At 42.5% G+C, this 24,900-nt stretch overlaps 1 protein-coding gene across 2 annotated transcripts in view; it reads right to left on the reverse strand.

The window, feature by feature from the left end:
- CDKAL1 (CDKAL1 threonylcarbamoyladenosine tRNA methylthiotransferase) overlaps positions 1-24,900 on the reverse strand; it is a 794,854-nt gene that overhangs the window by 743,981 nt on the left and 25,973 nt on the right. For both annotated transcript variants that reach the window (XM_083187848.1, XM_083187847.1), the window contains exon 3: positions 15,710-15,822. In XM_083187848.1, the coding sequence (XP_083043974.1) occupies positions 15,710-15,822 (113 nt within the window). The remainder of the gene's footprint in view (positions 1-15,709; positions 15,823-24,900) is intronic.

A 24,900-nucleotide genomic window follows, 5' to 3' on the forward strand; every position in this document is an offset into this window, starting at 1 on the left:
CCCATATGAAGGGAAACCTGTCAATATGTTGACTGTCTCAGTTGCTCTTTCGACATTGTTCTGTGCAGGCGTTCGTGAATTGTGTCTGAGCTCAGACTCAGAGGGGGAAAATTGTTGGTGAATGCTTGTGGGTGGGTTTGTGACCACAGTAGCAAGTTTATTTGAGGTATCACGAGGAACTGGAATTCCCATGTTTCCCAGCCCATGTCTAAAAAAACAGTGAGGAGGGAACTCCACAAGTATGATCATGTGCAAGCTGCAGTTGTCAAACCACTGGTAAAAACGAGCAAATACCAAAAAGCGGAGAGAGAGTGGCAGAACACACAAACCGTGGACTGGCGAGCAATGGAAGACTCATCTGGTCAGATGAATCATAATGCACCCTGTTCCTAACCGAAGGACAAGTTTACATATGGAGAACACTGAGCTAAATGTACAATCAGGACTGTCTGGTGCCAAAAGTGGAGCCTGGTGGGTATGTTGTTTTCTGTAGCAATATCATGGTATTCTGGCTGCCCCATGCACAGTTCAGTCAGTGTCAATGGGCGGTATTCAATGAGCCAGAATCGCCAAGTTTTATGGCGATTCTGTGTTTTTTTCGTGTCTGACGGTGATTTTTGGAGCTCCTAATGCGAATCACCCTATTCAATGACCTATAATCGCCGATGAGGACCGGTGAATGAAGCACCAATCGCCAAATGTTATTCTCTACAAATCGCCGTTTTTAGTCTATAGGATTTTGCATGGGGAATCGACGGTAGTCGAGGGGAATCGCCAAAAGTGTATTCAATGAGAAGGTGGCGATTCCTTTTTCTTGTTACATATCGCCGTTCCTCACCGAGTGTCCCTCGTCATCTTTTTCTGGTGAACTTTTATAGGAACATGTCAAATAATTGGTTTTAAGTGTTCTATTTAACTGTGCAAGTGTAATGTATTATTATTTGCTGCCCTTGTGTGATGTGATGGTCGTAGAAGTGCTATACAAATATATATTTAATTTTTTGAGGTATTTTTTTTTTCTCCCACAAAGCACTGTTCTTACCCATGGTGCACCTCACTTACCCATGATTCTCCTCCCCACCTCACTCCTTCGTTTGGCCTTTGTGCAGATTACCCAGATTTTGCCGTCTGCTGTATTGGAAGCGTTTATTCAGGGTAATTTGCATTTTTCTTGCATTTCACTGCAATTTTTTAAACACTGACGACATTAATGAAGCTGTTTAGGGAAACGCAGGGTTGGCTGAGAATCGCCGTTAGGGCCGGCGATTCTCAGCCACGTTGAATAGGGTGACTCGGCGACTCCCCACGAATCCCCATGCATGGCGATTGGCAGCAAAAAAACGGCGATTGGCTGGCGAATGAAAAAACTGAATCGCTGTGACCAACGATTCAGCTCATTGAATACCGCCCAATGACTATATAGCAATTTTATCCAACATTTCCATCCTATGCGGTTTCTGGCAGGTGACGCCTGATGCCAAGATAATAATGAACTGATTCATACAGCATATATTGTCCAATCTTGGTTTTCTGAGCATGAGGACTAAGGAGTAAATTTAAGATGGGAGTTCTATTCAAGATGGGATGTTTCTTACAGCACACAATCAGAGTCTACTTATTTTCCTTCTAGAAGATAATAGATAGTATCTGATTGGTTGCTATGGGCAACATCCCTTTTCAATAGAAGTCCCATTTTAGTAAATTTATTACTCATCTTCCGTGACCTCAATACCATCGAGCCCCAATGGTCGGCTTTGGAGAACAGTGTACATCAAAAATACAGTATGTGTGAAAACCTTTTCTTAGGCTACAACATATACAGCGTCTGTAAAAAAAATCTCTACACAAACTCCAGCTGACACAAATAACTGGCTACATACTCATTTTGTAAAACAAAAAATGGTGGCTTGCTTATGTGATAGACAAGAATGAAGTTGAAGACTAGCAAGTGACCTACCTTCTTCATCATTCGTCTATCAAAAGAAGCCTTATGTACTAAGGATACCTCTAACAGATGTTTTATGCAAAGTCGACTTTTAACTCCAACTGGAAGGATTTATATCCTATAGGATATATATCTCTTGATGATACTGTAAAAACCACTGATGCATTGTCAAACTATCTTCAACTAACATTGCTGACTAGGAATACAAATTCAACTGGATTTACATAATAAAGCCATCAAATCTATTATTACCTATTACTACTTGTAATATACCTAGCTTTTTCAAATAAATTACCTTGCTTTAAAATTATTTTTAACTTTACCCATTTTCCTTAAAAACGTTATACCTCCCAACATGACCCATTCCAGGAGGGACAGAATGCTCTGTTTCTGGACTTCTCCCTTAATGTATGATTGCCACTACCTGTATTAAACAGGTTAATTGTTGAGAAAGGTGTTTAAACATAGGTGATGGCAATCATACATTTGGAGGGTAAAAACAGAAACAGAGCATTGTGTCCCTCCTTAATTAATCATTAGTATACACCAGTGGTCAGGGAACTCGGTCCTCATTAACTTACGCAGTGCATGTTTTGCAGGTCTCCTTACAGAATCACAAGTGAAATAATTAACTCCACCTGCGGACCTTATAAAATGTGTGAGTAATTAGTACACCTGTGCACCTGCTGCGTTACCAGCAAAACATGCACTGTGTGGGGTAATGAGGACAGAGTTCCCTGACCACTGGTATACACTATTTCCTGAATTTTTCACCAAGAAAAAAATAAACACTGATTTTTGCCTGCCCAGATCTCCCAACCTACTTTTAGAATAAGGTGAAAAAAAAAAAAAAAACACAGAGGACCTTTACTAGAATAAAAGTATGAGCCACTTACTCTTAAAAGTTTTGTTGGAGAAAAATCTTTCCACAAAGTGCAAATAGACAGAGAATTATTGGAAGACATAAGGTGTGTACACAGGCTTCAATTTGCTTTAGATTCTATGTATGATTCGATTTTCCATTCAATTTGGCATTAACCCCTTCAGTGGTGGGTTTTTTTGGGGGAACGCTCCCCACTGGGGGAGTTTTTTTATGGGGAGCGCTCCCTTAAAAAAAAAAAAAAACACCACTACCTCCCTGTCCCCGGGCAGCGCCGCTGAACTGTCAATCAGCGGCTGCCCGGACCTGCTCCCCCCACGCCACGTCCCTGTCCCCGGCAGCCGGCTTGTCAATAAGAAACCCGGAGGGGATGGGGAGGAGGCAGCGCCGCAGAGGGGAGGGAGCCGGGCAGCGCAAAGCTGCCTGAGATCAGTGAGTGAACTCAGCAGCGCTGCCCGGCTCCAAACAGCGTCAATCCCGAGAATTTTCCGGGCTTGCCAGACTGGCCACTGAGGCACAGCCCGGACAATTCTCGGGATTGCCACTGGAGGGGTTAAATCTGCATTTTTGCATTAGATATCGAATTCGACTTACATTCAAGGCACAGTGTACACAATCAATTTACTGATTCAAAATTGATAAGTCCTTGCCTGCACAGTCTATTTTTCTTTTCGATATAGAGAAAACGGGAGCACGCATCAAATCGGATTCAGATCAAAAGCATTTTAAACCCATTTGATTTTGCTTCTATGAGTAAAATCGAATCGAAAACCTGTCACAATCAAGAGTGTGTACACCCCTTTATGCTGTGAAAGCTCTTATCCAGAGCACATGAGTTCAGTAACACATGGGATCGAGAACTTATCCCATGTGTCATTGCCCGAAGACTAAATATTCCCCCACCCAAAAAAAGGGCAAGAAGTTAAGTCTGATAAAAAGCATTGTTTTAAAAGCAGCCTGTTTTTTGGGGGGAAGAAAAAGGAGAGCACCTAATTGAACACCATTTAGGTCTGCCTTCCACCTGGTTTTAATCAGCTATAGAACTTTGAGATCACAGTGTTTTATAAAGTCGACTGATGGCGCTTTAAGGCATAAAGGACCCGAGATGCAGAGGCTGCTTACATGGAATCAGAAGGTAAGCACTAGCATGTTAATGCAGCATGAAGTGAATATCAGGAGACAGCACTGGATCACATTAACCCATGGTATCGCGTACTGCGGCTGCAGTACAGGACAGGAAATCTTCATCTTGCGATAGAGATTCTCACTGCAGCACTTCCCAATCTTGGAGGTTACTTGCCTATGTTTTGAGAAACTTTGGTTGTTGCTGCCTCTTCCTCAAACAGATGAAGACTGTCAATCATTGATAGTCTGCAGCCAAAATGCATTCAACGAAGCAGCAGTGGCAGTGCACATGTACAGTGCAAGTCTAACCCGCATGCATCAAAGTATCAAAAATCAGTAGTTTGCAATATGCTCCACAATACTCTCGGGACCTGAATCAGGCACAATGTGTCTTGAGAGAATTGTGTTATAACGTGGAATGGGGGACATTGCGGCATAATGTATCATGTTTTTTAAATTTACTTGTGGGTTTTGTGCTAAAACCCAAAAGCCTGGTCCACCAAACCTAGCTTTCTTCACGGTGGTCAACTCAAAATAATTGTTGAACACCCTTCGGGTTTTGTGCTGAGATTAGAACTATAACAGTTGCATACCTGTGAACACTCATTGACACCTTTCTGGTTATGTTCACTTTGGAAGCATGGAAAGTAAAAAGTTTAAATCCTTTATGCCAATAGGTTAACAAGAAAATTAAAAAAGGTGCCTGCTAAAATGGTCCATGTGCCTTACTGCTTTATAATAACAAAATTCAAATAGACTGGTGTCCTTCAAGAAAACTGCATGACAAATTCATATAAAAACACTTATTTGTATGTTTTGGGTGTTAAGAACAAAATCCAATAACTGAAGAAAGGTGTGAAGGAGACCTCACACAGACAAGAATGTAGCTAATGGATCCTAAAGCACAATTAGGACTACTACTTTCTCAACAGGCAGCCATTATGTTCATCATGCGAAAAACAAACAGTTAAACAGTGGAAAAAACCCACAGGGTAAGTTTATGTAGGTCATGTTTGTCAAGCAAGCAGCAAGAAAATGCATTCCCTAATCTGAATCTCAATTTACGTCAAGCACTTCAGGATAAAAACAACATACTGTACACATGTCCAATATGGAGAAAGTAGATACGGATACATGTAAAACAAAATGTAAAATTAATATAGTGCTAGAGATTCTGGTCAGAATCATGGGATTGATCGATCACTGTAAGCTCTCTATAATGTAGATTCATTTCCCCCCCCCCCACATAATATTTGTGTAATTTTTAGCAACAGTTTACACTTATGCAAGTCTGAAACAGGACACAAGATGAAAAGAAAACTAACCATACATATTCTCTGTCCATTTAGCTGCCAGACTGAACCTCTAGCAATTGAAGATTTGACTTTACTCTGCTAACAACCAATATGAGGGATGTTCAATCAGCCTCCAAAATATTAAGTTTTTCTTGATTTTTTTTTTACCAAGGAATTCAATTAATCAACATTTTCTGCAGCCCGAAATGCAATAATATGCACCCAAGTAGCCAAAGAAGGTGTCCATGAATGCTTCTGACAATAGTGTGGGCGGCTTTACAGTTCCATTTATATAGGAAAAATAGCTGGCCAAAACAATTGATTTGGCCACATAGGATACAAGAGATGTTCACTGACTTAAGGGCCCTACACACCGGTCAACAAGTGCTCTGAGCAAAGCTACTTTGCTGAGAATTGTTAGACCAATGGACTGACATAGCAGATCAGCAGATGTTAAACGTCTAGTCAGGAAGATCAGCCTCGCAACTACATGCAAAATGGATTGTAGTGGTGAGAATCTTTTCTTAGGAAGACCAGTAAGGAAGCTATTGCAATAATCAATGTGTGAACTAGCAACAACACTCATTAATACACTGCATTAGTATTACCACCCCACCCAGTCCTTGCTGGACTATGGAAAGAACCAAGAGGAAACACAAAAACCATGGAAAGAAAGTAAAAACTCCACACCACAAACATCAGAATTGGTCCCATGTGGGACAGCAAAGCAAACTGAGCCTGTTGATGTCCACATTATTGTGAATGGGTACTGAGTCTGAACCTTAAGCACTAAGCTCCAAAAAGGGAAACTTTTTGGAGCTTGGTCCCAAAGGTTACGGACATCTGGCTCTGGATGGTGGTAGTTGCTTTATGCCTATGGAGGCATTGTCAGAGGTGAAGGCTATTATAATTTCTCTCCTGCAGTCTATGTCCAGCACTGAGGAGATGCACATGGCGCAGTGTCAGTCACTGTGCAGAAGTCTTGGCAAAACATGACAGACACTACCAATGTGTCAAGTAGTATTTCACAGGGACAATGCTTTATAGAAAGCATTATCCCTGTAGAAATGGTTAGTAAATATAGTGTGCGATCAATTAACAAAAGGAATCTTCTAGTTGTGATATTTACCGCAGCAGAGAAATGAGGTGATGACCATTATACCATCATTTCCTTTATTTATGTGTGTGTAGTTACACTTCCCTTAATCTTATTCCCTGAAATAATTGTTTCTATCTGAAAAAATAATTAAACCTAAAGCGAGTAACTTTACAATTATTTCATTTGATTTGTTTTTGATTACTTGCTGTTAAAATTTTAATAATGTGTAAAAAATTTATATACTACTTCATCATTGGGCATTGTGTGTATATTATATATGTACCCGTATATTATACACACAATGTCCAGGATAAAGTAATATGAGGCCTTGCCACCGATCCCAATTCCCACTTTTGCAACAAAAAAAGTGCACTCACTTAAAAAGTGAGTAAAGGGATTTTAAGTAGTCACCTAAAACGTAAAAATACTTTGTGCTGCATGGGGTAAGGGTTAGAGTTGTCCGATTAACTTCAAATTTTCGAGTTCAGAGTAGCAAAAGGAATTTTTCGGACCTTGATTTTAAGGGACACCCTACCCATAGGGTGCTCTTTACATCTTTTTCAGTACTCCTAAAACTACACCCCCACCTGCTCACTGCATATTTTCCCCTTTCCTAACAGCCATGGGCGAAAGCATGGACCCAAAATGTATGATGGTCCCCCCCCCCCCCCCCCCAAGCTAATTGCCTTATGGCAAGGTGCTCCATCATGCTGGAAAGGCATTGTTTTTCACCAAACTGATCATGAATAGTTGGGAGAAGTTCTTGGAGGATGTTTTGGGACCATTCTTTATTCAAAGCGGAGTTCTTAGGGTAGCATGTCCCAGATGTTTTTTTTTCTGGAGAAAAGTGGCTTCTTCAAACTCGGTACTTAAGGCACCCTGATATTCCGGGTTTTAAGAATATCCATTGTTGAGCACAGATGGTTAAATTAACCTGGAGTGTTATACCCCTTTCACATCAGAAAATGCAGGGACAGTCCTGGGAATATTGTCCCTGGATGACGCAGAGGCATTCCTGGGCTAGTCCCTGCATTTTCTGGTGTGTGAAGGGGGCGGGAAGGAGGTGGGCAGAAGGCGATTACTCACCCCGGTCTGGTCCTCGATGCGTGCTGGGGATCCACACAGGCGGCGGGGGAAGATGACAGGTCAGATGCCGGGTGCAGATGACGCAGCTCTCCCGCGCCGGAGAGCTGCATCATCTTCATCCACCGCGGTCATGTCATTTGCGCCTGCCGACTGTGTGGATCCCCAGCCTGACAGCACACCAAGGACCGGCAACGCGGGTAAGTACCCCCTAGCCCTTTCACACCGGACAGGTACCCGGGAACAACCCTGCTCCATAGAATTTTGGCCCGGGGTGAGGGGTATTAGAGTGACACAGGGACAGAGGGCCTAATTCGGCATGGATCGCTATTGTTATATTTTGCAGTGGACTACGAGGAGTAATTAAAAGTCCAGACAGAAAGAGTAACCACCCCTTGCCAATTTGTTTTGTATATTTCATAAATTCTAAGAATTTAGTATAGTAAATAGTTAGGATTTCAGGCTCATATTCTGGTAAATAAGATTTTTCTATTTTTTGCCATATTTATTTTCGTATTATTTTGAATCTAAGAAATGTTTATATGTATTTTGTCGCTAATGTATAAGATTATTTCTAACATGTGTCTAACAATTATAATGAACTAAGTGGGAGATTCTGATTGACTCACTAAGCAAGCCTTCTAATGCTGCCCGCGGGGGTTCCATTCACTACGCTCCATACACTCCCATCGCTTTGCAAATGGATGGGGAGGGCAGCTGATGTCCTATGACATCAGCTGCCTCCCACCTGGAAGACAGGTGCCTGCCTGCATTTGCATGGGGATTACCAGTGGTTTCCTGGGCATACCCACCGTTTGCATGGGTAGGCCCAGGAAACGTAGGTGCTAACGCCCCCTGCCTGCCTCCATCCCATTCCCCTCCCTGCGAACAACATACAAGTCACTGAAGGCGCCCGTACAGAAGCCCTGCACATGCGCATATACGCAGTGCGTTAACATTTGTCCTCATTGCAAATTTGCTGAAGCAACCAGAATGTGGGCCTAAGTATCACACGACTGCAAGTTTTATTTTTTTACTTTTTCATGCATTGCCATCCAAGGGAACTCTGAATCATGATGAGCAAAGCGAGGGTACGCGTTACACATTTTGGAGGTCCGCATGATTAGGCATCGACGCTCCAAAAATATGAAAAACCTCATGTCGACCTTTTTTTTACCTATTTACTGTCTATCTGGATACAAATCAAACCCTTTAATCCGGAACCTTGTGGAAATAGCACAACAAGGTAGATGCATTCATTTTACAATAACACCACCAAATGCTAATGATTTGTGGAGACAGACCTGAGCACAATTTGTTTTCTACACTTTGTAGTCTGCTTATTTACAGCTCACTTGTAAGGGACAGAAAGGCAAGTAACCTGCAACCGCAACCATGACTGAAACTGCTCAACCTTGAAACAAAAAGGTAACAGCCACCTGAAAAATGGGGCTAGAACTTTGTCACATGCTCAGCCCCATTACACAAAATATTTTGTACTTAGATTTGGACGGGCTGCACTGAACACAGTATTCCAGGACTGAACTTAAAGTGTTTAGATTTCAGACATTAATTTACTTTGACTACACAGACGTCAAAATGAAAGATTGCTGTCTGGATCCAGGCACGCAGCATTAATACTAAACAAGTGCATTCATTTCAGGTCAGCAGCCACTCTGGCTCATATTCAGCAGGTGGTAAAAGTAATGTACTCATTAAAATGTATGGGTTACAAGGTTTTACATAAACCATCCTCTGCTATAGCTTTAACAAATAATAAATAAGGGTCATTAGATTTGATGGTAAAAATACAAATTGTTCCGTAGGTTCTTGTAAGTGCTGTTTATACATCTAGCACTGCTGTTTTGAAAACTGCCCACATACACTATGTACTTAATGACCATACACCAGTCAGACTAAACACGCTGCCTGAGGTCAATAAGAAAGTACAGAATGAAACCAGCTGGTATAGATGAAACGCTTTTGTAACACTGTACAGTGTGAATAAATGCTATACAACACTCACAAATTAGGCTAAAGTTAGTGGTAGAACACAACGGGCCAATGTCAATTAGTTGTGTTAATCGGAGATTTCAATGTTATTAAACTTAATGTGCATTTTGCTGGCTATTTTCATCATGTGCACTCCTATTAGATGCAGATTTCAAAAGAAAAGCCTAGTCTCTGTATTATAGCAGTAATTCTACAGTGTGCCACAAGGGGGAGTGGGGGTACATGAATAGAGGCGAAAGCACAAAAAAAGGATGGCAAATGGCTTAATTTGACTCTTTTTATTAACTGCAGAAAACTAATGGTAAGCATGTGGGGTTTTTTGTTTTTCTTTAACTTATTGGGAAAAGCGAAACTCATGCAACTAGGCTACCTTCATGGGTTAGAATGCTGCTCCAGACTTCTATATGAATTATACAGGCAAGAGTCCTACTGAGAGATTTATATATGATATCTAGACATCTTCCATAATAATTTTATAATGCCTGTCCCATCTCCTGAATGCATGATGCACAGTGAGAGCCAGGTCGCGTGCCACAGACTGGACAGAGCAGACTGAGGTCCCTTTAGTAGAGAATATACACATTAATAGACATATGCCTAGGTAGTTTACACGGACTGATAAAAGTACATTGGTTCATTTGTTAAAATGCAGCACCCATAACCTGACAAAATGTACTCTTCTTTAAATAGAGCAAGTCAAAAAATTCAGATAAAGAAGTAATGAAACATAATTACATTCTGTACCTTGCTGAAATGTAATACAAAGTCATGCTTCTGCGTTACAAACACACACATACATGGAGGAACAGCTCCACCTACAGACAACACTGCATTGTGGCAATGTCGTTTTCATCAACTTTTATGTTCTTTTGAAACGGCTATTTGTTGGAATACGTGAAGTGATTCTGTAACTTACGCTGTGGACACACGGGCCGATGCTGGCAGGGAGGGGTGCGGCATGGCGGGCAGGGGCAAGGCTGCATTGAGCAGCGTGGCTCTTGTTCAGAGATAGTAGAAATAGACTGTTCTGCACAGTCTATTTCTACATTCGATTCAGATGCCGCAGGGCCGTACATTGGGACTGAACCAGGATCAGGTGCTACATAGCACAGTGCAACTTTAGTCAAAATCGATAGTGCAACTCGCACCGTGTGTCCACAGCTTAACACATTAACAAAATAAAACTGAATATTAACAAGAAGGTAAGACAACTTATTGGAAAGGAGTCTCTTACATGCCACATTAAATATAGTTGAAACCAGATGACAATGGGGAAGTGCTTGGTGGGCTACATCAGAGGTTCTCAAACTATTTTGCTCTGGGACCAGTCAGACAATAAAAATGACTACAGGACCCCAGCAAGTTACTGCAGAATGGTCGCTATATACGTGTGTGGTGGGCATGGCATGGCAGCATTGCCGAGGCATACAAAACTGCAGGGATGAGCTCTATCAGAATCTCTGCCCTGCATGGGTTTGTTTTTTAATATATTCATGTGAATGTTAAAGGTTCTACCTGCTATGAAGGCTTTGGGGATGGCAGTGAATGACAAGAGGAGGCAGAAAAGAGCAGGAAGTGGTGTTCGGTATGATTTCCCAACTTTCAAAATACCAATGGTCAAACATTGGTCAAGCATTGCCAAACAGTCAAAATACTGACAGGTTCAAAATGCCAACCTGATAAAAATGTTGACATGGCCCAAATAGGACATTTAAAAGGTTGACTTGACAAAAGAAAAAAAACAAACCTTTTTGGGGTGTCCATCAACATAGGTCAACATAGACACCGTATTAGTGTACTGCTGTGCTCGGGACATTATAATAATCTAACTCTATGCCCACTTGGATCAAAGTATGAACAAGTCTGTTTCAAAGAAAAAAAAACTTTTTTTGACGTATACATTTTCAATGTCAGCATTTTGACTGTCTGCCAAAGCTTGTCGATATTTTGACTGCATCCCGCAGGAAGCCTGTCTGATGACTCCTTGGATCACAGAATGAGAGGTCAGAGAACTCATCAGCCTCATGGTCATCAACATGGAGTCGCAACACCATGCTGAAATGGTTGTGACCCACTTTGGGGGTAAGGACCCTTAGTTTGAGGACTGCTCAGCTAGATGATCCAGTAATGCTATAATGCTGGTTTGCAAGTCACTAGTTGTTTGATTATAGAAAGAACATAAAGATGCAGTTCTTTAATTTCAAATATGTACAGGTGGTAGTGACTAGGTTAAATTGATAAGTTGTTAAGTGGGTTTCTAGAAAGCTAGAGCTACTAAAGAGGCTAACGATGCTAGATCTCTCAGCACACAGCGATGTGTCAGTGCTGAGCGATGTCAGGGCCAGTGTTCAATCACTATGCCCCACCACACTCAGCGCTATGTATGGGCATTGTTTAAGGAATCTAGTGAGATTCGTTAGAAAATTCCCATAAATCGCTACGTGTATAGGCCCCCATAAGTCTTGTGTAAAAGGAAGGCAATTCCACAGAAAAGTACAAAAAATAAAAACCTGTAAAGAGGAATGGGAGCAGGTACTGAGTGTAGCTGTGGTACAGAGCTAAAAATGATTTACATTAGGTTCTTATATTTACAGCCAGGGGCATCTGCAGGCACAACGGTCCCAGGGGTCCAAAAAGCCTGTAAACATGCCCAAAATTAGGTATGGCCATTCTCCATTTGAGGTTGCAGTAATACACAGCTCATCCAGCTAGCCGCTATAGAAACAGCAGTGTACCCTTAACTCTCAAATGACTGGTCACACAAAGGTGCTAACCAGATCTATTGGCAGGCTGGCCTGCTAATTGTTTTTATTATTTTCCAATACGTTTAGGCACTTGATGTGCCAAGTTTTGCAGGTGACAAATTACTTGTGGAGAGCCCGGCAGGGAGAGCCAAGAGACGAGCTGCTCCCCCATTACAAATGAAAGGGAAACCACTGATTGGCTGAGATCTCACAGCCAACCAGCGACCTGCCATTTGGGCCGCCACCCATCTCCCACCCCATCCGCCTCTCTGCGCACCCGTCTGGCTCGGATCAGAAGCGCACAGGACCGCGCATCGGGTCAGGTGGGATGTCAATACATGAGATATGGTCCGATCCGTTGCTCAAAACGGACCAAATCTCACTAGCGTTTGGGGGCCTTTACAAGGTAATACTATAAAATCGGGGTTTTAAGCAGCCGCTGAGACAATCTTGTGGGGCGTCTGGAGGATGTGCCTGGCACCAAGTTTATCCTCCCAGCCTCAGTGCACATGATATGTCCTGCCTGACATGATATCATGTGCACTTAGAAAGGGGCCTTGTATGGCTCCACCCAAACAATTATCTGTATTTAACTGAGTAATGTGGTGGCAGAAACATTGGTAACATTTACATAGTAGCAAGCTCCTGGCAAACAGCTCCCAAATCCTAGCACTGTGTGCATGTTTTTATTCACCAATGCAATTTCTTATTACATGTGGTTTTTTAGCCGCTAATGGTTTCCAACACTGGAAATCATTTATACTAGTGTTTCAATACCCATGGTTGTCTGTTACCATTATAGAGCTTTGCTGTTTTCTAAATGCAAAGAGATCTATTTTTTCATTTACTGCATATAAAATACAGCATGGATATATACGCATTTTAACATTGAAAAATGAAAAGTGCACAAGAGCTTTAAATGTGAAACTTGTATTACTGCAGTAAATATACCAAAATGATGAACACAACAGAATGACTGATTACTTTATCCTCTGCTGCCATCACATGGTAAAAAGTTATTATTGCAAAGTCAAACTAAATTGAACTAAAATAAAGTGAAGAGAGGATTTTCTTTAACCCAAATAAAAACACGTTAACCATGGTAAAAATAAATATTAACATATCAGAAGGTAAATATATTATGCAACTACATCCTTCAGGTTATTGGTGCACCTGTTACCTAAAGGCCCCCATACACTATGCGATTTGGGCCTGATTTCACCTGAAGCTCCAGGGTGGCTGGAGGGGGATTGTATGCGACTTCGCCAAGGTGAGAAGTTGCATAGTATGCACTCGCCATACTATTATATCCTCACTCTATGCCCACCTGGATAGTGAAGTATGAACCAAGTCAGTCTACCTTAAGACCACAGATCTGATTGAGCCCTTTTAGAAAGGCTGCAATTTTTGCACATGTACAAAACCATGCTGCACCACAGGAGGGGCAGATGTAACATGTGCAAAAAGAGTTGTGTGACCTACACACGTAGTGATTTAGGGTAATTTTGTAAACGATTTCACTAGATTGCTTCGAAAACGTCCCTACATTGCTCCATGTGTAGGGGCATAGTGTTGTGCGGCCCCACACTTTGGTATCGCTGGGCGATTAACTAGAGTTGTCCAACATGCTGGATATTGATCGCCTGTGTGTCGATGTGTGCTGAGCGATCTTGATGAGCATTCGGAGCGATCTAGCATCGCTCAGAACGCTCAGCAACTCGCTGTGTGTGTGTGTGTGTGTGTGTGTGTGTGTGTATGTATATGTAGGCCCCATTAGATTTGGGTAAGGTTCAAAGTGAAATCTTAATTGCAATGTAAGAATAAAGCAGCCAGTATTTACCATGCACATAACTCCCCCAACTCCAAACCTTGCTAATAGGCCTGAATGAGGCCCCATGTCAATTAATTTGAGTGAGAAATAGAAAAAGGGTTCACGAAAATGTTTATTATAAATAAAATAAACACACATGGTCATTAATGCAGATACCTAATCAGTCAGTCTATGATATGGCAGCAATGTACGGCTCTACTGATGCGAGCTAAGAAATTCTGACGATGGAACTATTACTGGTGTCAGATAGGTTGGTTTAAGAATTTCATAAACTGATAAATTTATTGGATTTTCAGCCACAACCATCTTCACAGAGAATAGGGAGCAAAACATATACTTTAATGCGTGTCAGTTCTGTGGGGGAAAACACATTGTTATTGAAAGAGGTCTGGAGAATGGCCAGACTTGTTCACCCTGACCAGAAGGTGAAAAGGCAAATAACCAACAGTGGTACAGTAAGCAACCGACAATCTCAGCTTTTCGAACTGTCAAGTGGAAGGGCTTACAATAGTACAGCTTTTAGAAAAGTGGCACACGAAATTGCTTGGTCTAAAAAGCTGGCAAATTCCCAGCTGAGAGCAGGGTCTTGGACCTGGGACTCCGTATTGAGTGGTTTCCTTTTACACAGTCTGTTACTGGGGCAGAAGGGTGACATCCTTTTTACCCAAGTGGTTATATATATTATATAGAAATAAAATGTGCCCGCTTTCCTTATAGATCATATTATTAAGTACAATATGAACAAGACGGTGAGATTTCAACTGATTTGTGCAGTAAAGGCAACATAAATGAGTTCTATTCAGAGGTTGACAAAAAATAGTAAAAGTATTTTACTAGAATAAGTGACTGGTAATTACCAGCATGCACAACCAAAGAATGATTTTGGCCAGCACACAGTAAAAACAAGTATTCTGTATTATATAGAGGTCTTCATGCATATCAGGATAGCAGCCTTACTTTATTAGTGGTTTCAGTATGCTTAATGTCACATGTTGCTTATCACCACTTCCACAACCGACCAGAAAACGTCATACAAATCTTTCTGCATGAGCTCCAGCACACTACATCACATTATGAATGACAATGCAATCTTGACAGATATAGGCTTCACACTACATTTTCACAATGAGACAATGAGTTTTCAAGGTTTTTTGGTGTCAACATGGACACCGAATAAGTGTAGAGACCCCTCGTTGCTCTCGCCAAGCTTCAGGTCCTGTGCCTCGCTGCACTCGCCATACTATTATATCCTCACTCTATGCCCACCTGGATAGTGAAGTATGAACCAAGTCAGTCTACACAAAAAAAAAACCTTGAAAAACTCATGTCGACTGAGTCGTCCATGTACATGTCGATCGTATGGTTGTGGCGACCTTCTTTCAATGCCGACCTATGGTATTTCGACCATTTTCAGGTGTCCACCTAGTCATTGTCGACCATTAGTGGTATACTGAATGGCTGTCGACTAGACATTGTCCACTCAGGGACCACATACCGAAAAGACAGATGGTGCTCCGAGTTGTGAGGGCAGTCAGGACGCCGGCATCCTGTCCACCAGGAGGTTATTCGCATTGCTTTCATATACACATATTTTCCACTCTAGCCAATGAAATCTTGCCATCTTCACAACAAGACCAAACTCTTTAAAATAACATTAGTTACTGAAAACTCAATATACCAAAGTCAATTCTTACCGGTTATATCATAGCCATATGCAGCTAACTGGCCAGCCATATACTCCCCATCAGAGTTGTTATGTGAGCAGCCCCATGTCCGTATCCAGATCTTCTGGGTGCCCGGGATAGTGCTGAGTAAAGACAAAGAAAGAAATAATTGAAGGGTATGACTCATACTGCCCTTACATTTACCTCATTTGAAATCTTTACACATGTATAACTGTTCCATGCAGAACTGGACTATTTTGTTATTATAAGAACATAACATATGTAAACATTTTCATGCTGCAGTTTGCTGGACAGATGGCCCACTCAACAAACATGGCCATGAAAAAGCCATTATAAAAAAAAAAAAAAAACCACAACATGAATATCTGAGGCAGCATGAGCAAATAAATCATTGTTATATAGTTCAACATTCTAAGGGCAGTATACTATTAGCTGAGGTAAGTTACCATCTTGGTGGTATTCCTTTCTTATTGATCGAATAAGAAGTCATAAGAACTTTTTGATACATTCTTTATCAAGTCTAAACACCAATAAACAGTAAATAGGCCTCTAAATGTTGTATTTTTCTTTTAATACACTATTATCTGCATTACCCATAGTGTCATGTGTGCCGTTTCTTATACATAACTGTAGATAGTGGTGATGAATCCTGGATCTACAATTTCAACTCTGAGACCAGTCGGCCCCAGTTGCAGGTACACCAACACAGTAATTCTGACATGAGTGCAGTGCGGTCAAGCACATGGTGGCTGTCCTTGCAAGATACATGGGATTCATTTTAAAATCACCAGAAGTTGGCGTGGCCAACTTCATCCAGCATGTAGAAAACAAAACTACTTTGTACAGGTTCAGCTACTTTACCAAGTGGCTTGAGTACACGCAACTTTGCATAGACTATCCTGACAAATATTTGGAGGGGAAAAAATGATAATTCCCTGTGTTTATAAACATGACACTTTTACTGCATCTGGAAACTACACACCCTCATATCATAGACCGAGCGAGGTCAAAGAGATTTACAATTAAAACAAATTAAAATAAAGGTTGCTAAATCAACTCCTGAAGTTATTGCTCCATTATATTTTTCATTTAAAGATGGATGTAATAATAAGGAATAATAATTATTTAATCTTTAAATTATTGTTCTTGCTTTAATAGGACACTTCCTTATGTATCAGTTATGGACTGTAATATACTTCACGTTGAACAATAAAACTCCAAGGGACCTACTGACTAAAGGTAACATTAGACTGAAGTGCCAGTTTGTGCATGATGTAAGAGTTCTACCAATTTTATAAATGCTAAAGCAGGAGATAGTGCTATCTGCACTGGACAAACTAACACTGCAGACTCCCATCCAAGTTACAAGCAAAGGGAGATTCAACCCAAAGGGGGTACCAACGCGTTTCGCTGGGACTAAATGCCAGCTTTATCAAGGTGTTTGATAAAGCTGGCATTTAGTCCCAGGGAAACGCTTTGGTGCCCCCTTTGGTTTGGACCTCTGAGTGCCACTTTGGACCATCTCCTGCTCAATCATCTTTAGTATACCTTTTACACCCGGCTTGGAAGCTACAGACCATTATCGGGACAATTCATCGCATCACCAGTTGAGGTTTAAGATTGGTCCTGTCATATCAACATCCTTCAGGACCGATCCATCCAGCAACACCCTGGACAATCATTCATATTGGACTGTAATCCATCAGGACTCACCTCCACGGATCGGTGCAGGTTATTATTTTGGTCCCCCTCATCACTTGGTCCTACCAACACTTGCCCTTTTCATTTGCCCCATTTATCAAGTAGATATGTTTTTATTGATATAATATTTTAATTGTGTAATAAATTGTTGTTAAGCGCTGCTTAAACCACCTTTTTTCCTCCCATCCAAGTAAGTCTGTATTGTATTAAATGATAAAAAGCAGTTTTTTTCAGCTTCATTAGCCATCTTCAAATGTAGAATGCTGCCGTAATCCTATGCAAAGATCACCAAGGAGGCATCAGAACCTCTCCCCAGTACTGTAGTCTCAATACTCCACACCGCACACAAGCAGACAACAACATATTGCTCCCATGCAACCACACATTATCAGTGTCAGAACCGCAACAGCCATCACTTTACTAACAACCTCTTGTTTATAGGTATACATCTAAAAATCACATAATCATAGAACAGGGACAGAACAGAAGATCTTCATAATGTTTAGCATGGCAAAGTCTCAAGGTTGCTTAATACGATTTACCTTTAATTTGATGAAAATCTATCTTCAATACATATATGCCTTAAGGCCCCCATACACTATGCGATTTTCGGCCGATTTCACCCGATATCGTCACTTTGGGCCGATAAATCGGGTGAAATCGGCCCAAAATCGCATGTGTTTGACATCTGATCTGATGCGCGGTCCCGTGCGCATCGGATCAGATCAGGTGGTCGGACCAGCTGAACATAAGATATATCGGAATCTGACCCATCATGGGTGCTTTATAGCACCCACGATGTTTCAGATCCGATATATCTGGGTACCTCCTCCTGGCGCTGTGAACCTCCTCCAACCCCCAGTAGCAGCAGCCGGAACTTATGTCGTCACAGGAAGGGGCAGGTGTAACGGCCGGGAGAGAGAAGAGGGCAGAGGGCGGCAGCAGGGACTGGGAGACTCTTCCCTGCAGTGCTGCTAGATGTCATAACGCGCAGCAGAGCCCCCGGACCCCCCCTCTTCTCCTCTGGTGCTATACGACAGCACGGGCAGCAGAGCCCAGACCCTCGATCTCCTCTGCTGCTGATTGTCAGCTCGGTCAGCAGAGCACGGACTCCCCCGCTCCCCTGCTTCTGGATGACAGGACGGGCAGCAGAGCCCTGACCCCCCTCTCCCCTGTGTATGCCTGACTAAATGACTATTGTTCTCTCTACTACTAGTGTAGCAAGCAGTGATTATGTACTGCTGGTGATAATGGGAAGTGTCCAAATACTTATTTCCTGAAGATTATGGATACTGTTATGCAAACGGTCCCCGATGGAACTGTCTGGGCTGGTCCTATCTTCCTGACTCTCCCTCTTGGCCACTGGTTTATGTTCAGGATAATTGGATACTAGTGACAAACTTCTATTCCTGCTTGTTTACTGATATTGCATCTCTTTGGATGCAATATCCCAGGTCGTCAGCTCCCCGCTGCGTGTCTGATACCCCAATGCGCCCAGGTCGTCAGCTCCCCGCTGCGTGTCCGATACCCCAGTGTCACTCCTGACAAGTCCCCAATTGATGTCACTCCTGACATTGATTTATACGTCACACACTGCACTAATTAACATCTCTGTCACAGTTTGCAGTAGGAGTTAAGAAGCCCATACACGATCCGTTTAACGGATCCGTTTGGGACTTAAATAGTACACATCGGATCGGATCGCATCCCTTGTGCATGCAGTGTGCATGCACTGCGATCCGATGTGTACCTAGTACAAAAAGTATGTGCAGCACATACTTTTTGTACCGTACTATGTAATGCGCGGGAGCGCGCATCGCATAGTACAGAACTGAGCCGTACACAACGGACCGTGTATGGGCTCCATTACAGTAATGCAGTGGTGTCACTACAGGGTAGTGGGACAAACCTGGGTGACACCAAAGTGCCGGCTCCTGTAACAGTGCAGTCAAAGCAGTCTCTGGGGACCCCTACTTGCCCCACAAAACCACAAACCTTTTGTGCTGCATAAGCCAAATATGGGCAAACATCACAGTCTCACACACATCCGAGGTACAGTAGGGACGCCACTGCAGTGGTAAAGGTCCAGGCTTGCTTAAGGCAACTGGTAGGGGCCTTTCCAGGTGTTCAGGGGGAAGAATGTCCCATCCGTGGTGCATGCCATCTCTGACCACATAAAACTATGATTTATATTTTCTGGGTGGCATAACCCCTCCCCATGATTTGGGTCATAGTTCCCCTTATCAGCTGGGACCATCATTGCTCTCTATGGCCATGGAGATAGGGTCTGTGGCTGGCTAAGGGTCTGCCACATTTGAAAATAAGATTTCTCCAAAGTATGCCCTATTTCCACATTCTCACACTCTACCAAACGGTGGAGGCACTCCAAGGTCTTTATCACACAAACGACACAGACACAGGGGTCTGAAAGCAACGTTTCGGTCTATTTCGGTCTCAGAACAGTAATATCTGCAAGGTATAGCACTGTTCAGGCCACTCCCTAGAGCCATCCCATCAGATAAATCTCATGCAGAGGCGGAACTACCATTGGTGCAGCAGGTGCATTGAACCGGGGCCCCTGAGGACTAAGGGGCCCACTACTGCCTAGACCAGCAGCTTGTACCTCTGTCACCCACTGTTGTGGGGCCCAAATTGTACTTTTGCACCTGGGCCCACCTCTCAAGTTCCGCCACTGATCTCATGGCACATCCAATTTGCGTCAGATGAATCACGTGATTTATCTGACGCATATTGGATGTAAAAAAATGGCACATCAAGAGTCAAATTGTATGTAGGCCTCCTGGGAAGCTGCTGGGGAAGTTCAGGGGAAATCAGATGCAATTTACAGGTCAGATAAATCTTACTAGTGTATGGGGGCCTTAAGACAAGATAGCAGAATTTTATAGAAAAAATGGAAAAATGCTGCAATCTTGAGATAAGCTACATAGATTTTATCGCAAAAATCAGTTTCTCCCTTCCCCATCTCTCTGCTGAGCCCACTAATCTACTCTCTTCTTGCTTGTGAGCTCAAAGGGTTAAGCAGGCCTCGCTGAATGTGCACCCCAGTCTGAGCCTAATCTACCAATGGACCCTTTGGAGCACGGATTAGGACTGAGTGCCAAACAGCTGATGCCTCTAACACATTATGCGATAGGGTTAGTTGTCCCATTTTGTCCAGGAGAGGTGTATACCTAAAGAGTAATGCACAAAAGTTTGCCAATTTTAGATTGAATCCTGCATGTTTATTTGCTTAAAAAGATTTTTTTTTTTTAATCGATATGCTGCATACCTATAGAAAGAAATATCAAAAACCATTTTCTACATTAAGTTCTAGTAAAATGATTGCACCATTTGACAATGCACACAAGATGGCACTGTTGAACTATAGAGCCATTCAAATTATAGATAAAAATGTATGTTTTATAAAATGTGTGTATATATATTTAAATTAATATTTTTTATTACTATTATATGTCTTTCTATATAAAATATTCCTTTTTGATAAGTTTTACAGTTAACTAATTATGGCTTGTGAAGTTAGAAAGAGATAAATCGAAGAGAGGCTTGGAATGCAGATCTCTACTGACAAAGTAGATCACATACCCCATGCCATTATCAAAGAGGCATGAACCGCATATCCCTGTTGAATACAATACACGCCATCACGGAGGGAATAATGATGCGATGACACGGTCATAATCATGTGACTGGAAAAGGCAGCCCAGACGATCAATGGTGAAGCAGCCCCATATAGAGAGGCATGACCTGCATACACCATTGATAACGAGGCGTGCAACACAAAAGCAAACAGGCCGGGTTCACGTAACGGTAATACCTTGGCTATTTGAAGCAGGCTACTGCAGCTAGCAGCACACATACTCTCTGAGGAAGCCTGCGTTGAGGCAGAGAGACGAGTCAGAGGAAGTTCCATTTATCCTGCTTACAGCCACCCAGGATTTTTGACAAATGCCCAGACATACTTTGATTCCTGGTTGGATGGAGTGCTAACTGAGCCAAGGAACAGTCACATCGATTATTACTTCAGGTGGCCACTTGTGCACAATTTTGCCTTCACTGTAAGTCAGTTCTATTTTTCACCCACCGCAATAGAAGAAGTGGTAAATATAAGAAACATTAACATTTAACCATTATGATGCCTTTCTAATACTAACCAAACAAGAGAATTTTCTACTACAAAAGACAATGATCTAACAAATGAATGAAATGAACACCTATGTCGCGACAGAGGCTACCCGGGTGCCAGATGACTCACCAACAGTCAGGATTACGATGGTGGTTTCTCCGCCATCAGAATTCTGACCGTCAGCAGCACCACAGTGGGAATCTGAAGTTACACGGGCTATTTTTCCTTGTGGGGTCCACGATCCCTATAGAGGGAGAATAGAATAGTTTGCGAGAGCAACAAGCCACCCAGGGGCTTGAACTCGCTCGTCCCCATCGGGCTTCTGACAGTCAGGATTCCGAAGTCAGAGAAACAACTGTCGGGGTCCCGACTGTCGGAGGGTTATACCATACCCATGTCCTCAGATTAAAATCTATACTTTCGTGGTTTCAAATTATATATTTGAAATGCATATGCCTTTTATCCAGGCATGTAAAAGCAGATATATTGGTTTTGCTTTATGTTCTGTTTAGCAATAGCAGAACCCTTCAGTATATTTATTCATGTAACCACCGAATATTGGGACAGAAATAGCAGATTCTTAACTGATAATATGTTTGGTACTTATATGTTAGTTGGGCGCCCACTTGTTTAGTTTTCCGCAGGGCTCGCTACGCTCGCCACACTTCAGGCACGGTGGCTCGCTACACTATATAAAATGAACTCCATGCCGACATGGATAGTGGGGGTATGAGTGTAGTAACTCTAGTGTGCGCCCAACTAACATATAAGTACCATATGTTTTCCTCTATTCCACCATGGCAGCCAATCACCGGGTTCCTCCCCACTGGGCAGTACTTTGGAAAGGGAAAAAAAAGAAGACACCATCCTCCATATAATGGCACCGCCTCCCTTCCTTAGTGTCTTCATTTCTCTCAGCTTCAATATAAGAAAATACACCATTATAGCATCGTAAAAATACATTAGGGTAGGGAATATAGGCTGCCATGGTGGAGTAGAAGAAAACATTAGGTAAGAATCTGATATTTCCTCTACCTCCCCATTTCAGCCAATCACTGGGTACTACCCTTGGTGCCGGACGAGGATCCCGACAGTCGGGATCCCTACAGGCATTCACCCGACGTCGGGATCCCTACTGTCCAAACACCGCCAGCCGGGTTCCCGACGGGCACTTGCTATTTTCCATCGTGGGGGTCCACGACCCCCATAGAGGGAGAATAGGTGGCTCATGTAGCGAGACACCGTGCCCGCAAGGGGCTTAGTTGCGCTCACCATGCTATCTGGGTCCGGCCAGTCGGGATCCCTATACCACACCCCAGCAGTGTCAACGTATAGGGAAAGTAATTATACCAACCATAAAATCAAAGAAGACTGCCTGCCTTTCATCAAAAAGAAAAAAAATTACGATCCTCTTCGCATATTGCTTTCTCAAACTGCTGTGCTAAGCACCTTTCTACCAAACGTCACATCCGCACTGTAATGCTTGGAAAAAAGTATGCGCGGACGCCCAACCAGCTGCTTTGCATAGCTCTTCAACTGAGGTTGATCCTTTCTCTGCCCACGATGCCGCCATGGCTCTTGTCGAATTTCAACCCCTTTGGGGGTTCTTGTCCTTTCAGTTCATAAGCTTTCCAACTACAACTTTTAATCTACCTCACAATAGTATCTCTGGAGGCTCTTTGTCCTTCTTTCTTACCTTCAGTAAGCACGAACAAACTCTTTGTTTTACGTAGGTCTCGAGACCTCTGCACATATTTTTTCAGTGCTCTCACTAAGTAAATTTATTCAATTTTTCCCTCTTTCGAGTTGGTTGGTCTGGCGCACAGAGATGGCAGCAGAATTTCGCGATTAATGTGGAAGTCCCATACCACCTTTGGCAAAGAAAGTGGATTGGTGCGTAGCACTACCTTGTCCTCAAAAGAAATTTAGATAGGGTTCTTTAACCCACAACTCAGACACTCTTCTTGCTGAAGTAAATGCAACAAGAATTGCCACCTTCCATGTAAGCAGGTTTACTGGTATATACAATACTCTATGGACATAACATCTTGTGCTCTATAGTTACATATAAATGTGTTTTCATTTTATTTGTTTTTTTTATATTTATGTATAATAAATGGTATTAATTTTTTAGAAACCGTCTGGTCTATATATTTGCACAGCCAGCGCTGGTACACCCCCCCTTTGTTCCCTAGGTTTACTGGTATGTCTTGCAAAGGTTCAAACAGTGCTTCCATTAGTACCCCTAGTACCAAATTGAGGTCCCATGGTGCCAAAGGCTGACGAAATCTTGGTCTTATTTTGCCCGCTGCTTGGACGAAGCGCTTTATGTATCTATCATTTGCCACATCCATGTCCATGACAGCCCCTAGTGCCAGAAATCTGCACCTTTAGCGAACTAAGGGCCAGTCCCTTATCCAGCCCAGACTGGAGAAAAGACAATATTGAAGGAATACTTTCTGGCCGACTTCTCTGTTCTCTACACCAGAACCTAAATTTTTTCCATATCTTGTAGCAAGTATTGGAAGTTGACCGTTTCCTGGCATTCAACAGAGTGCTTATAACGGTGTCAAAGAACCCTTTATGCTTTAAGGATTCGGACTCAAAAACCATGCCGTCAAATTCCACGACGGCGGCTGTGGCTGTCTTATTTGTCCATGTGACAAAAGATTCTACTAGAGTCAACATTTCTGGGAGTCTCAATGGTCTATCCACTGCCATTTGTAACAGATTTACAAACCAGGCCTCTGCCAAAAAGAGAGCACTGCTATTACTAATGCTTTTTCTCTTTGTATTTTCCTCAGTATCTTCGGAATCACCGGAAAAGTAGGAAAGACATATGCCAGCTCCATGTCCCACTTGGCAGTCATCGCTTCAATCTGTGCTACTAGCGGGTCACAAAATCTGGAAAAGAACACCGGCACTTCTTTGTTCTCCGAAGTGGTCATGAGATCTACTTGGGGCAACCCTCATCTTCTTACTAGTGATTGGAACCTTGTTGAGACACCACTCTCCTGGCATGCACATCTTTCTGCTCAGGCTGTCCGCCAGTCTGTTCTCTTTCCCTGCCAGGTGCACAGCTATAATACTGGGAACTACTCGTTCCGCCTACCTGAATAACTCTGCTGCTTCCCTCATCACTGCCGGACTATTGGTTCCTCCTTGGTGGTTGATATATGACACCACTGACTGGTTGTCTGACCGAATTACTACTTCATCCTTTACCAGTTTGTCTTGAAAATATAGGCATGCCAACATTACCGCTCTTGTCGCTCTTAAATTTGAATGCTTCTTGCTCCAGCAAACTGTTAGTGAGCCGCAGACTGCCCCCCCCCCCAGCCTGTACTGCTAGCGT

The sequence above is a fragment of the Crinia signifera genome, chromosome 5, assembly GCF_055691185.1.
Source record: "Crinia signifera chromosome 5, ASM5569118v1, whole genome shotgun sequence".
In the NCBI taxonomy this organism is placed as follows: domain Eukaryota; kingdom Metazoa; phylum Chordata; class Amphibia; order Anura; family Myobatrachidae; genus Crinia; species Crinia signifera.